Below are 13,241 nucleotides of genomic sequence, written 5' to 3'. Positions count from 1 at the left end.
CTAACCATCTCTTTAAGACGTACGAGTATGGCGCCGATCTCCATAGCCCTCAACCTCTCACCTATACAGCTAGAGTTACAGTGGGGGGGCTAGTCCTCTGGTAACTGCAAGACTCCCCACTCGCATCTGTATTGTAGCGTGGCTTGTCATCACAATAGGTACCATTTTTATGATGATCTTTGGTATGACCCAACCACAAGTAGAACTCGCGATCTCCCGGTCAAGAGGCTGACGCACTAACCACTAGGCCACTCGTGTTCCAATGAGTGTATACATAAGTATAAATAACGATATGTTTAATAAACAACATTGATTGGAGAAAATCTATGCAGACACTCGAAACTACCAATATTCATACTTTTTATGAAGCTGTAAAGGAGTTTTGCAGAGGTGATTGTGGTGCAGTTCATTGCATTTTGTTCTCAGTGTAACTGTGGTTCCTGCTGTTTTCAGGTCATCCTGCAACTCTCTTTGCCTGACTGCTGGCTTCCCTCTTACCTTCCATATTATCAGTCTGAGAGCGCGTTATAAAATCTTCCATGGTGCACCTGGCCAGGGACAATTAGGTTGTGGTTCCATGGACTTTCCACCTGCGTATTATCAACCCAGTTGTTCTGTCATGGAGGTTTACGGTCTTTCCTAAGGCTCTGTCACTTTTTCCATTCAGTTGGTGTTTAATAATGTTGTCCCTGAGGCTCCGTCACCTTCACCATGATTGTTACTTGTGCGAAATATTCCCAAGCAATGGCAACATCTTTTTAAAATGACACCAGGTGCAATTTGCATGAGATTTTTTTTTTACAGCAATTCTATCTAGAACTTGATTTTAAAAAATAATAATAATAAACTTTACATATACATGAATTATATGCAGTGGCCTGTTTCCTCTTATTTCATGATAGATTAAGGAGATAAAAAGTCTGGAGGTGATTCCAAGTGTTGATTTTGGATTTGGTAGCTGTTTAATGTATATCTAATACCGTACACCATGCACTGAGAGGCTCCGTTTGAAATTATGGATTCTCTGAGGTAACCTGGCATAGTACTATTTTGTGAGGGACGCAGCCCCAAAGAAAACAGTCACAACGCCGGTCACTGAAAACAATCCATAATTACCGGCAGGGGTTAAATTGGGCCGGGGCTGTCCGGGGCTGAGCCCCGGCACATAAGCTCGGAGCGGATGGCATATGATCACGCACACATCAAAAGCAACAAACCCTTTTCACGATTTGCAGTTCTGAATAATTAAATATCGTTTTATTAATCAATAAACCCATGACTTTTATGAGATAGATCATAGTTTTCCTGATAACAAGACAACCTGTCAAAGCTACTGTATTTAGAACAGAACTTGCGATCAGAGATTCTGGTTTCTGGAACACTGCGTGGGTTGCCAATTCCGCTTTTTATAAGCGACTTTGGGGTTTCTTTTTTTGTGAGCTCGCTTTAAAAAAAAATCAGAAGTCATGGTTTGCGGGTTTTTGGGCTTGTGTTTCAGCGTTGTGACTTGTTTATAATTTTCTCTGTACACCATCTCCCCTTTTAAAATAGAAGCACACTCATTTGAATGCAGCAAAACTTTTGCTGCATTCAAATGATTGTGCTTCTATTTTGCTGCTATAATATGCTCATCTTATGTATGTTCTAGACCAGTGATTCTCAAACTGTGGTACGCGTACCACTAGTGGTACGCGGGCTCCATTCTAGTGGTACGCCAAAGAATTACTTAATTAAATATAAATAAAATAAAAAAATAATAATACGTGAAATATTATCCATAATATCCGAATGGATGAAAATATCTTATCAACCGATGACAAGAAAATGAAAGGAGATACAAATTAAGTTAATAATTTTAAAAAGTTTGCAAGTGCTTCTGGGTAGCCATACGTAGCGTACGTACGCATTCCTCCCGGTTCCGCTGACAGACGGTTATCCGCCATTGGTAGACTAGGCTGTGATGGGAAAAGGTGGAGGTGGCTTTGCTAATTATGACGAGTACGACAAAATTACTGTCGTGGCTTAAATCCGTGAATGGGAGCGTGGATCAGGGGAGAGGGAGAACTGAAGAGGACGTGTGTGAGCCGAGCGCAGATGCTAATGACAGTGGCAAAACCAGCCCCAGAACTGCTAGCAAACGGCAGAAACCAGTGAGGAGGAAGTACGACGAAAAATACAAAGAAACGGCAAGAACTGCAGCTATGCATAGCCTGTTTTGATTTTTTTCAAGTACATCAAGTACAGTACTTTTTTTTTACTTAACATTTAAGTACAGTACAGTTATTTAACTTTTAAGTACATTTTAATTTAATCTTTAAGAACTCTTAATATTTATTTTAGTACAATGTTTATTTCACTTTTATGTGCAATTAATTTTATTTGATTCATTATTTAAGTACAGCGTTTTATTTTCCTATATTTAAACACAGTGTTACTGTTCAAAGTACTGTGTGTAATGTTACAGTGGCCAACAATATTAAATATACTTGTTAAATAAAACCTCCGCCTTGTTTTTAATGAATACTTAGGCCTACTACGCTACTGTATTTTAATGTTGGTCATTATGGTGGTACTTGGAGAGCCAAGTATTTTCTGAGGTGGTACTTGGTGAAAAAAGTTTGAGAACCACTGTTCTAGACAATACAAAAAGCACCACATGCCAAATAAATAATTGAATACATAATAATAACAATAATAATAAATGCTTCCAATGTTATAGTGTTGTTTGTATTTGGTTGCATTCACTGCATGAATATATTTGATTGACAATTTGACTGACAGTGTTTTGGCATATTTAACATTTATCCTCCAAAATAAATCAACTGTTTTGGTTTAAGATTGTGCAAGCCTTCAAATTTTCTCACTGAACATTTCTCCTTCACATTTTTCACCTGTAGGCATGTGACAAGATTTAACATGATATTGCTCAACCTACCTCTGTAAAGTCAGCTAACAACTTATTAAAATGCACCAGAATTCAGCAAATAACATGTATGATAATAAAAAACTTCTGGGGGAGGACCCCCAGACCCCCCACTAATCATTTCCTTCAAACCAATGTACAACAACATGTACAATCTGTTACATTGGCCAACCAATCTACATTCAAACTGCCATAATGTGTAGGGGGGCACTACAAGACACGCATAGGCCTACAACACACAGATAAGGTGTATATCTCTGTGCAATATGATATGGTTATCAAATTAGAGGGTTATTTTCCAAAAAGTATATTGGGGCAGGGCGGCGGGGGCAGGGGCGGGTACGAGGCAGAGCCCCCCCACATAACCAATCCCAATTTAACCCCTGATTACCGGTGCCTCTCAGTGCATGGTATATTTGATTTATATCCCTCATCAAAAAATTCCAAACTAAAAGTGTTAAGATTGAATCTTGGTATAAACTCACTGGAGGCAGCCATGTTTGTTGTTTACATCGGAGTGACCTTTGACCTGCGCATGTTCAATGTACCATGCTATCGCCTGCCTTCCTAGGCATGATCATGATGCATTGATTCACACACACAGAAATGGTCGTGGACCCATAGCTGAGACTCGAGTTGGGTGTATAGCTTGAAATTGTGACATCAGTTCATGTTATATCCAGGATATACTATGACTGACTCACACCATATACATTTTTTTTCTTTTTTTTTTGAGTCACAAGATACATTGCTTAATCAATGGTGGAACTCTTTTATGTCACGTTAGCCGTCCTTAGCCAAGCCCTGCACGGGAATTTTTTGATGAGGGATATTATACACGATATACAGTTCAAAGAGGTGTCGATGCAAGTGAAAGAGGCCATCATTAGGCTGACCCCCCCCCACTAAAACAGGCCTATCAAAGAGAGAGCAGAAACTTTAGGAGTGGCCAAATCAACAATTTGGTACATCCTTAAAAAGAAGGACTGCACTGGCTAACTTGGAAACACTAAAAGGCCTAGAAGACCATGGAAGACAACTAAAGTGCATGATCACAGAATTATTTCCTTGGTGAAGAAAAACCCCTTCACAACATCGAGCCAAATCACAATCACATCTTGATTGCTTCATTTCAAATCCATTGTCATGGCGCATAGAAGAAAAAACAATGATGTCCAAATACTTATGGACCCAACTGTTTATAGTGCACATGTGTGTTTAATGTAGTGTTTGTAGTGTCTGAATACTTCTCCAGCAAATTGTAATCAGGGCTTGGTCTTGGACAATAATTAACATCAACCTCAGTCAACACCTCTTTTTACAAGTACGGTTGATTATCAGAGTTGAATTTCAATCACCACCCTTTGTTGCATTGATGGTGCTTTTAGGATTTTATACAACAAAGATCAATGACCACACAGTTGCTGCTCTCAGGTGCTTTCACTACTCAGTGAACCATATATTGTAACTTTGGGTTCAGGAATGCACTTTTGACTATGGTCCACAACATTTATTGGCTTGTAAATGTAAGGTATACATACATGACTTTGATTTCCTGGTGAGCTGAGCTTCATCTAGTCAGCTTGTTCAAGTACCTTGGGGCGTATATCTACCAGGATGCTAACTGCAGCAAGGAAATCCATTGTCGGCTTGGCATAGCTAGAACAACCATCAAAGCTTTAGCCAAACTCTGGAAAGACCGCGCCCTCAGTAAATTCCTGAAGGTCAAACTTCTTGAAACACTTTGTTTGGCCCATTGCAGCCTGTGGTGCCAAAAGTTGGACCTTCAGGAAAGATGATATGAAGCGCATCGAGGCATTCGAGTTATTTGGATACCACAGGATTTTACCTGTTAGCTGGGTAGAACATAGAACTATTGAGTCCATTCTGCAGGAACTGAACACCCAAAGGAAACTCCTGCCTGCCATCACCAAACATAAGCTAGCCTATTTTGGCCACATAAGAGCTGGAGGTCTAACATGCAGTATCTTGGAGGGTCGAGTGGAGGGGACTAGATCAAGAGGTCAGCCTAGGAGGAGATGGATGGATGACATTCGGGACTGGACAGGCCTGACCGGTACCATGTGCTCTGCCTTGGCACGGGACAGGTAGGGTTTGAGGAGTGCGTGTGCGTCTCCTAGGATCGCCGACCCTCAAACATGAGGATGGCCATAGAGAGAGAGAGAGAGAGAGAGTGAGATTCATCTTGGAGAACACTATAAATAAAAAATGGATTGACAGTCGTGCTCTCAAAGGAAGCATCCAAGTGAGACGGAGAACAAATCAGTTTCTACTGCTGATTAAATTAGAGCCTCTCAAAGTCAACAAGAATAAGATGAATGGCACTCTTCACAGTCTGGAGTGAGCTGGTAAGATTGGAGCAAGATGGGATTTGAGTACAGACATCCATCAGCGTCCCACAGGCCCTGTGCACTCTCTTGGCTTTGCACTTGTGCACTAGTGACTGGCTATTCATTTTTCTTTCTCTCTCTTTTTTTTTTAATCTCACTAAATTTACCACACACTACCGCCTTCTGCCCAGCAGTAGATTGTGTGTGTAAACTTCAAAAACAAAACCACAGGGGGTAGTTAGCTTTGCTATTGTGCTGTCCTTAAAGGAAAGGCTTCGGGATACAGAATCAATATTGTATCCTGTTTTGATATCAACCCCATCCATGGAGAAATGTACTGAAAGTCCAACTTGCTCAAAAAAAAAAAGGAAAAATGTGAACAGTAACAGAACAATAATGATGCATGATGACTTGCTTTCTTGGTCTATATGTCTGGCTGTGGTAAAAAGAAAAAAGTACTTGTTTCATTATAAGCAAAAAGAAGAAGGAGTTTAAATACACCATTTCTACAGGTCACATAAAAAAAGTCAGCCATGTATACTTCAGTTATTCCACGAAATTGTGTCGTACATGAGCTGATAGCCGATGAGGCGCATAGCACCGAGTTCTCTATAAGCCATGTACGATGAGATTGAATGGAATAACTGTTTTATTATATCCACATTCGCTGGATTTTGCGAAACAGAGCATGTTTATTTTTGCAAATTCGATAAATAAAAACTTTATACAAAACGTACGACAAAATCATTTCCGCTTAGAATGTAAACAAACCGGTGAAATGATAGTAGCAATTTGTGAAAAATGCGATAATTCTTGAAAAATTAAATAAAGATATGTTCTTACGATCATATACTTTTATTCCATATTTTGTTGCTTTTTTGTATTTTGGGGGGTTTTGTTTTTGAGTAGAGTTTTTATTTCATCCTTGGTTGGTTCAGCAAAGCACTCTGCCATTTTGTTTTTCTCTACTCACGGTATAAGAGCTGATAGCCTAGTAGTAGAGTAGCCAATCAGAGTGCACGATTGCTCATATCCAGTGAATGTGGATAGAATAAATCCTAATTACTCACAGACACCTTAAAGTCCTAACTGATATCTATTAAAATGCAGCCTTTTTGATCTGAGTTTACTACCTCTGGGTCCGCACTACATTGTGAACCCATTCACTTCTTATCTGACAGATACAATACCGCATTTTACTACAAAGTCCTTCCACTTCACATCTGAGCCGTATTGCTGATTGTGTCTGCTGGAAATTAAGATCTTGATGGACTTCAAGTTCAACAGCAGGATGACTTATGAGATCATACTGGTTCAAATCCACTTCAAAATCCTTCACATAGTCTGTCTTACTGTTATGTCGGGTTCAGTTCGAGGTCACTTAAATTTCAGATAGTTTAAAACATTGCTAATTTGCTTCTCAGTACCATATACACTTTCACTCGTGTGTTCAATTGCTTGGTGTCTGCATACTTTTGACCAGACAGTGTGTCTCATCTCATCTCATTATCTCAAGCCGCTTTATCCTTCTACAGGGTCGCAGGCAAGCTGGAGCCTATCCCAGCTGACTACGGGCGAAAGGCGGGGTACACCCTGGACAAGTCGCCAGGTCATCACAGGGCTGACACATAGACACAGACAACCATTCACACTCTCATTCACACCTACGGTCAATTTAGAGTCACCAGTTAACCTAACCTGCATGTCTTTGGACTGTGGGGGAAACCGGAGCACCCGGAGGAAACCCACGTGGACACGGGGAGAACATGCAAACTCCGCACAGAAAGGCCCTCGCTGGCCCCGGGGCTCGAACCCAGGACCTTCTTGCTATGAGGCGACAGCGCTAACCACTACACCACCGTGCCGCCAGACAGTGTGTGTACTTATATTTGCATTGATATTGAAGAATGTGCTGTCAGGAACTGGTGAAATATCCAGAATGGCCTCTTGTACACTTTTTGGGAAGACATACTGAACCTCAGTGTCTAATAAGGGTTGGTCAACAACCATTAATCATATTTTGTTATTGTAAATGTTTCAAGTACTTCTGAGGTAGCACAGTGGGACGTGTTGCCAAATCACAGCTCCAGGGTCTCCTGAGCTCAGATTATTCTCTGTATTGGGCTTTGCATTTTCTCCCAGTGTTCATTCCACTGGAGATGGTTTCCTTCAGGAGCTCCGGTTTCCTCTCGCCTCCCAAAAACAAGGCAGTAGGGGGATTAGCTCCACTAATTTGCCCCCAGGTGTGAATGAGTGTGTGAATGAGAGTGTGGATGGTGCCATGCAGTGGTCCCGTTTGGGGTGTGTTCCTACCTTATAGCCAGTGTCTCCAGGACAGGCTCTGTATCTCCTGTGACTCTGACCAGGATAAAGCTGTTACTGAAGATGAACGAATGAATGTTCATGTCCCTGTGCCGAATGATATTTTTCCCTTTACTTTTCTGTCAGTGATGAAAGGTTTGCTGTGATTGGTGGAGGCAGCCTGCAGATTGTCAATGTGACTGAGGATGATGCTGGTACCTACAGCTGTCAGGCAGACAATGGCAACGAGACCATCGGGACCCAAGCAGAGCTTAACGTGCAAGGTGAGTATCTAAAGCAGTACATATCTGGGTGTTAGTGTGGTATAGAATGCTCCATTAAACCTCATGGGATATTGATTTTGTTTCTTGAATAGTCTCAAACATGGTCTAAGTATGCATCGTCTTCATTTTTAGTGCTATATTTAACAATTATTCCACAAAATTGAGTCATACCGTACGTGAGCTGATAGCCTACGAGGCGCATAGTGCCAATTCAGCTATAATCCATGTATGATGAGATTGAGTGGAATAAATGTTTTATTATATCCGCATTCACTGGATTTTGAGAAACAACATTTTTATTTTTTAGAAATTCGATAAATAAAAAATTTTATAGAAAACATCTGACAAAATCATTTCTGCTTTGGAGGACTTCTTAAAAACCTATCGATGGCTGCACAAATTGACTTTAGGTTTTTGGGGTTTTTTGTAGGAAGTGCTGTCGTGCCAAGGTCTAGACTAGCTTTAGACATTTATTTAATTCTTCCTTGGACATTTCCGCGATGTAATTTTCAAACTTCTTTGAGCTTTTGAACCAGTCTAAAAAATTTCAACAAATTTTAATGCTTAAAGATGAAGAATGTAAACAAACTGGCGAAATGACAGGAGCAATTTGTGAAAAATGCGATAATAATAATTCTTGAAAAATAAAAAAAAGATACGTTCTTACCATCAAATACTTTTATTCCATGTTTTGTTGCTTTTTTTGTATTTTGGGGGGGGTTGTTTTCGAGTAGAGTTTTTATTTCATCCTTGGTTGGTTCAGCAAAGCACTCTGCCATTTTGTTTTTCTCTACTCACGGTATATGAGCTGATAGCCTAGTAGTAGAGTAGCCAATCAGAGCGCGCCATTGCTCATATCTAGTGAATGTGGATGGAATAAAGTGCTTTATAGCTTTAACATAATGCATATGTCTGCATATTAGCTTATTAACATTGTCCATATTTCATACCATTATACATTTTTACACCTAATATTAGGGATGCATCTGCACCATTTTTTTTCTGGGAGAATAAGAGTTTTTGGCTACAGGCCATGACCCTGAAATGAGTAAACTACTTGATATTAATCAGTCTGGGGCTTCACAGAACATAGTGGCCATAAGAAGTGCACAGTGTTCATGCTTTCAGGCTTATTCTTTATAATTTAAGGAGTTGATTTTAAATCAAATGCATTAGCAAGATACATCAGTTAGCTTGGATCGACTCGGGTTGCAGTGGAGAAGAGTGGGTTTTTCACTTGGGAAAAGCACTTGTGTACAGCTGTAAATATAGTAAGCTTTTGTTTTCACTACATGAAATTCCCTAGTTGTCAGTGACCAATAGTGGCCGATTGTCAAGAACAACATGTTTGGAAAGAGCTATTATTTTCAGTTTGTGTTGTCTAGACATTTTTTCTCACCTGGCCTGTGTGTGCTGCAGCACTGGTTCCTGAATTGTGCTGCTAGCAATGATCTGAACGTAGATGAGTTTTATAGTTTAAGATGTTTGATCAAGTTTTCTTTATTATAGGAAGAGTGTGTACTTCCTTCTCTTGATACAGTATTTTTTGCTTTGATGGCTATCATTAGTCATTACATACTGTATGTCCAGTTTGCAGTCATGCTGTCTGGTTATTACCTCACCAACGTAAAGGTGTGTCACATAGTATCACGTTGTCATGTAAAGGCAGTAGATGGATGTAAGTGCAGGAAGATTTATTTTAAAAGCATGCTGGCAAACAGATCCAAAACATAATGCAAAATCGTGGTCATAAAACAAGCAGAAGTCAGGTGAGGCACAAACAGAGTATAAGCAGCAACATCAAAGGCAAAATCCAAAACACAAACATGGGTCAAAACCAGGAGAGCAACGTACTAAACAAATGCTTGGTAGTGTGAAACACAAGGTACACTTCGCAAAGTCTGTGTGTTCTGAGAGTCCTTATGAGCGCACGCTGTGATTGCGCTCTAATCAAGAACAGGTGCATGATAATTAGCTCTAATGAGCTTGAGCACAGCGCTACATGCGAGTTACAATCTGCAGTGTGTGTTGCATGCTCTGAGTGCCTATGCGTGTGGATATGACACACATAGGCTGTGTCTGAAATCACTCACTCGTTCATTACTCCCTACTCACTATATAGGGAATTACTATATAGAGGACTATATAGTGAGCTCACTGGTAAAATGAAAAAACACTTTTAGACACTACTCCGCCGCACCATTGTTTACGTCATTACTGTCGCACAATTAAAACGTGCCAGATCAGTCGGCTGGTGGGTTTTCAAAATAATAAATACATGCATGTATTTTTGTGATAAATACATATTATACTGAGCGTATTTCCCATATTAATAAATACAAAGGACTTTGTATATGCTGCATCTTTCAGTTCTTTTAAATCAAGGCTGAATCTTCTTTGCCGTTGCCTTTTATTAAATCAAATGTGAGGCTTTTGATGAATTCCTCACTCTGCACTGTAACTTTTATTCTTGTATTTTGTCTGTCTTATTCTATTTTAGCTTTTATCTATTCTCTTACTGTTTATAATTGAACTTGAATATCTGTTTATAATGTGTTTCTTCCTCCATCTTGGATATAAGAATAATTGTTTGTGCTTCCTGTCTACTAACCACAGCCTTTAATAGAATATAATAATATATCATTTGACAATAACTCGTAATACAAATTTATGATGATTCAAATCAATGAAAAAAGTTGAATCATGATTATTATAAGGCTGTGTAAGCTTAGTTTTTCATAGCTGTGATTCTGTTGTTTAGACAGCAGGGGGCACAATAACATACAATAGTGAGAATGCATGTGACTTCACCTGAGGCGGAAGTAACACAGTGCAAATGCTGCTAAAATGCCCCCCAAAAAACCCCACATCTAAAATGGGTTGCGTGATTGACTGTGATTGATTGCATGTTAAAATGGATTTAACAAGAAATTGGAGGTAGTATAAATGTTCATAAAAGTTTATTAAGAAAAGGCCTATTTGTTATTAACTTTTTCATTTTTAATAAATGGAATATTTTAGTTATTATACAGTGGTGCTTGAAAGTTTGTGAACCCTTTAGAATTTTCTATATTTCCACATAAATATGACCTAAAACAACATCAGATTTTCATGCAAGTCCTAAAAGTAGGTAAAGGGAACCCAGTTAAACAAATGAGACAAAAATATTATACTTGCTCATTTATTTATTGAGGAAAATGATCCAATATTACACACCTGTGAGTGGCAAAAGTATGAGAACCTCTAGGATTAGCAGTTAAATTGAAGGTGAAATTAGAGTCAGGTGTTTTTAATCAGTGGGATGACAATCAGGTGTGAGTGGGCACCCTGTTTTATTTAAAGAACAGGGATCTATCAAAGTCTGATCTTCACAACACATGTTTGTGGAAGCGTATCATGGCACGAACAAAGGAGATTTCTGAGGACCTCAGAAAAAGCGTTGTTGATGCTCATCAGGCTGGAAAAGGTTACAAAACCATCTCTAAAGAGTTTGGACTCCACCAATCCACAGTCAGACAGATTGTGTACAAATGGAGGAAATTCAAGACCATTGTTACCCTCCCCAGGAGTGGTCGGCCAACAAAGATCACTCCAAGAGCAAGGCGTGTAATAGTCAACGAGGTCAGAAAGGACCCCAGGGTAACTTCTAAGCAACTGAAGGCCTCTCTCATATTGGCTAATGTTAATGTTCATGAGTCCGCCACCAGGAGAACTGAACAACAATGGTGTGCATGGCAGGGTTGCAAGGAGAAATCCACTGCTCTCCAAAAAGAACATTGCTGCTTATCTGCAGTTTGCCAAAGGTCACGTGGACAAGCCAGAAGGCTATTGGAAAAATGTTTTGTGGACGGATGAGACCAAATTAGAACTTTTTGGTTTAAATGAGAAGCGTTATGTTTGGAGAAAGGAAAACACTGCATTCCGGCATAAGAACCTTATCCCATCTGTGAAACATGGTGGTGGTAGTATCATGGTTTGGGCCTGTTTTGCTGCATCTGGGTCAGGACGGCTTGCCATCATTGATGGAACAATGAATTCTGAATTATACCAGTGAATTCTAAAGGAAAATGCCAGGACATCTGTCCATGAACTGAATCCCAAGAGAAGGTGGGTCATGCAGCAAGACAACGATCCTAAGCACACTAGTCATTCTACCAAAGAATGGTTAAAGAAGAATAAAGTTAATGTTTTGGAATGGCCAAGTCAAAGTCCTGACCTTAATCCAATCGAAATGTTGTGGAAGGACCTGAAGCGAGCAGTTCATGTGATGAAACCCACCAACATCCCAGAGTTGAAGCTGTTCTGTTCGGAGGAATGGGCTAAAATTCCTCCAAGCCGGTGTGCAGGACTGATCAACAGTTACCGGAAACGTTTAGTTGCAGTTATTGCTGCACAAGGGGATCACACCAGATACTGAAAGCAAAGGTTCACATACTTTTGCCACTCACAGATAAATCCTCAATGAATAAATGACCAAGTATAATATTTTTGTCTCATTTGTTTAACTGGGTTCTCTTTATCTACTTTTAGAACTTGTGTGAAAATCTGATGATGTTTTAGGTCATATTTATGCAGAAATATAGAAAATTCTAAAGGGTCTACAAACTTTCAAGCACCACTGTATTTGACTCCAACCTTTACAAATGTGGGTAAATACTGTTAGTCTCATCTCATCTCATTATCTCTAGGCGCTTTATCCTGTTCTACAGGGTCGCAGGCAAGCTGGAGCCTATCCCAGCTGACTATGGGCAGAAGGCGGGGTACACCCTGGACAAGTCACCAGGTCATCACAGGGCTGTAAATACTGTTAGTTATTAGGAAAAATGAAGCAAAAGGAATATTTTTTTTTATTTAACAAAAGGAATATTTAAGTTGATAAAGAATAGTAAAATAAATGTTTCTTTTTTTGTTATAAAAATTTCTTTTTTTAATATTTTTTCGAATCGAATCATGAATCATTATATGCCTAGTATTTAAGTATTTTTATTTACATTTTTAAACCCAGGATTAAAGATTTTACCAGATAAGATTTTTGAATATGTTGAGAACTATTCCATTTGTGTTATTTTCCCTTTTGAGTGGACGAGTGGATTTAAAAGCATGCACATCATGTTTCATACACACTGTGCTGATATTAATAGAAGCACATTTTCCGTTCTCAGGAAATGTAAAATGGTGTGATTATACGCTATGGAGATTAAAGTGCTGGAGACAGTATACGAGGGGGTTTTGGTCCGTTTGATTTGGAGCGACTGTCACTTTGATCTGTGTCTCTCATGTTTGAATGCTGACCTGCTTATACAATAAAAGTTTAATTGCAGGACTCCGAAATATAAAAGTTTATTAAGTACAAATTGTGATTCACCCATTTCTTTATGTTTC

The 13,241-nt window shown here is 39.3% G+C and overlaps 1 protein-coding gene across 6 annotated transcripts in view; it reads left to right on the top strand.

The window, feature by feature from the left end:
* Positions 1-13,241, top strand: part of neo1b (neogenin 1b) — a 329,393-nt gene that overhangs the window by 255,899 nt on the left and 60,253 nt on the right. For all 6 annotated transcript variants that reach the window (XM_060914523.1, XM_060914522.1, XM_060914525.1 and 3 more), the window contains exon 5: positions 7,723-7,859. In XM_060914523.1, coding sequence (XP_060770506.1) covers positions 7,723-7,859 — 137 coding nt within the window. The remainder of the gene's footprint in view (positions 1-7,722; positions 7,860-13,241) is intronic.

Source organism: Neoarius graeffei, chromosome 2 (genome assembly GCF_027579695.1).
Source record: "Neoarius graeffei isolate fNeoGra1 chromosome 2, fNeoGra1.pri, whole genome shotgun sequence".
NCBI classification, from domain to species: Eukaryota; Metazoa; Chordata; class Actinopteri; order Siluriformes; family Ariidae; genus Neoarius; species Neoarius graeffei.
This window is presented reverse-complemented; position numbering and strand designations above follow the sequence as displayed.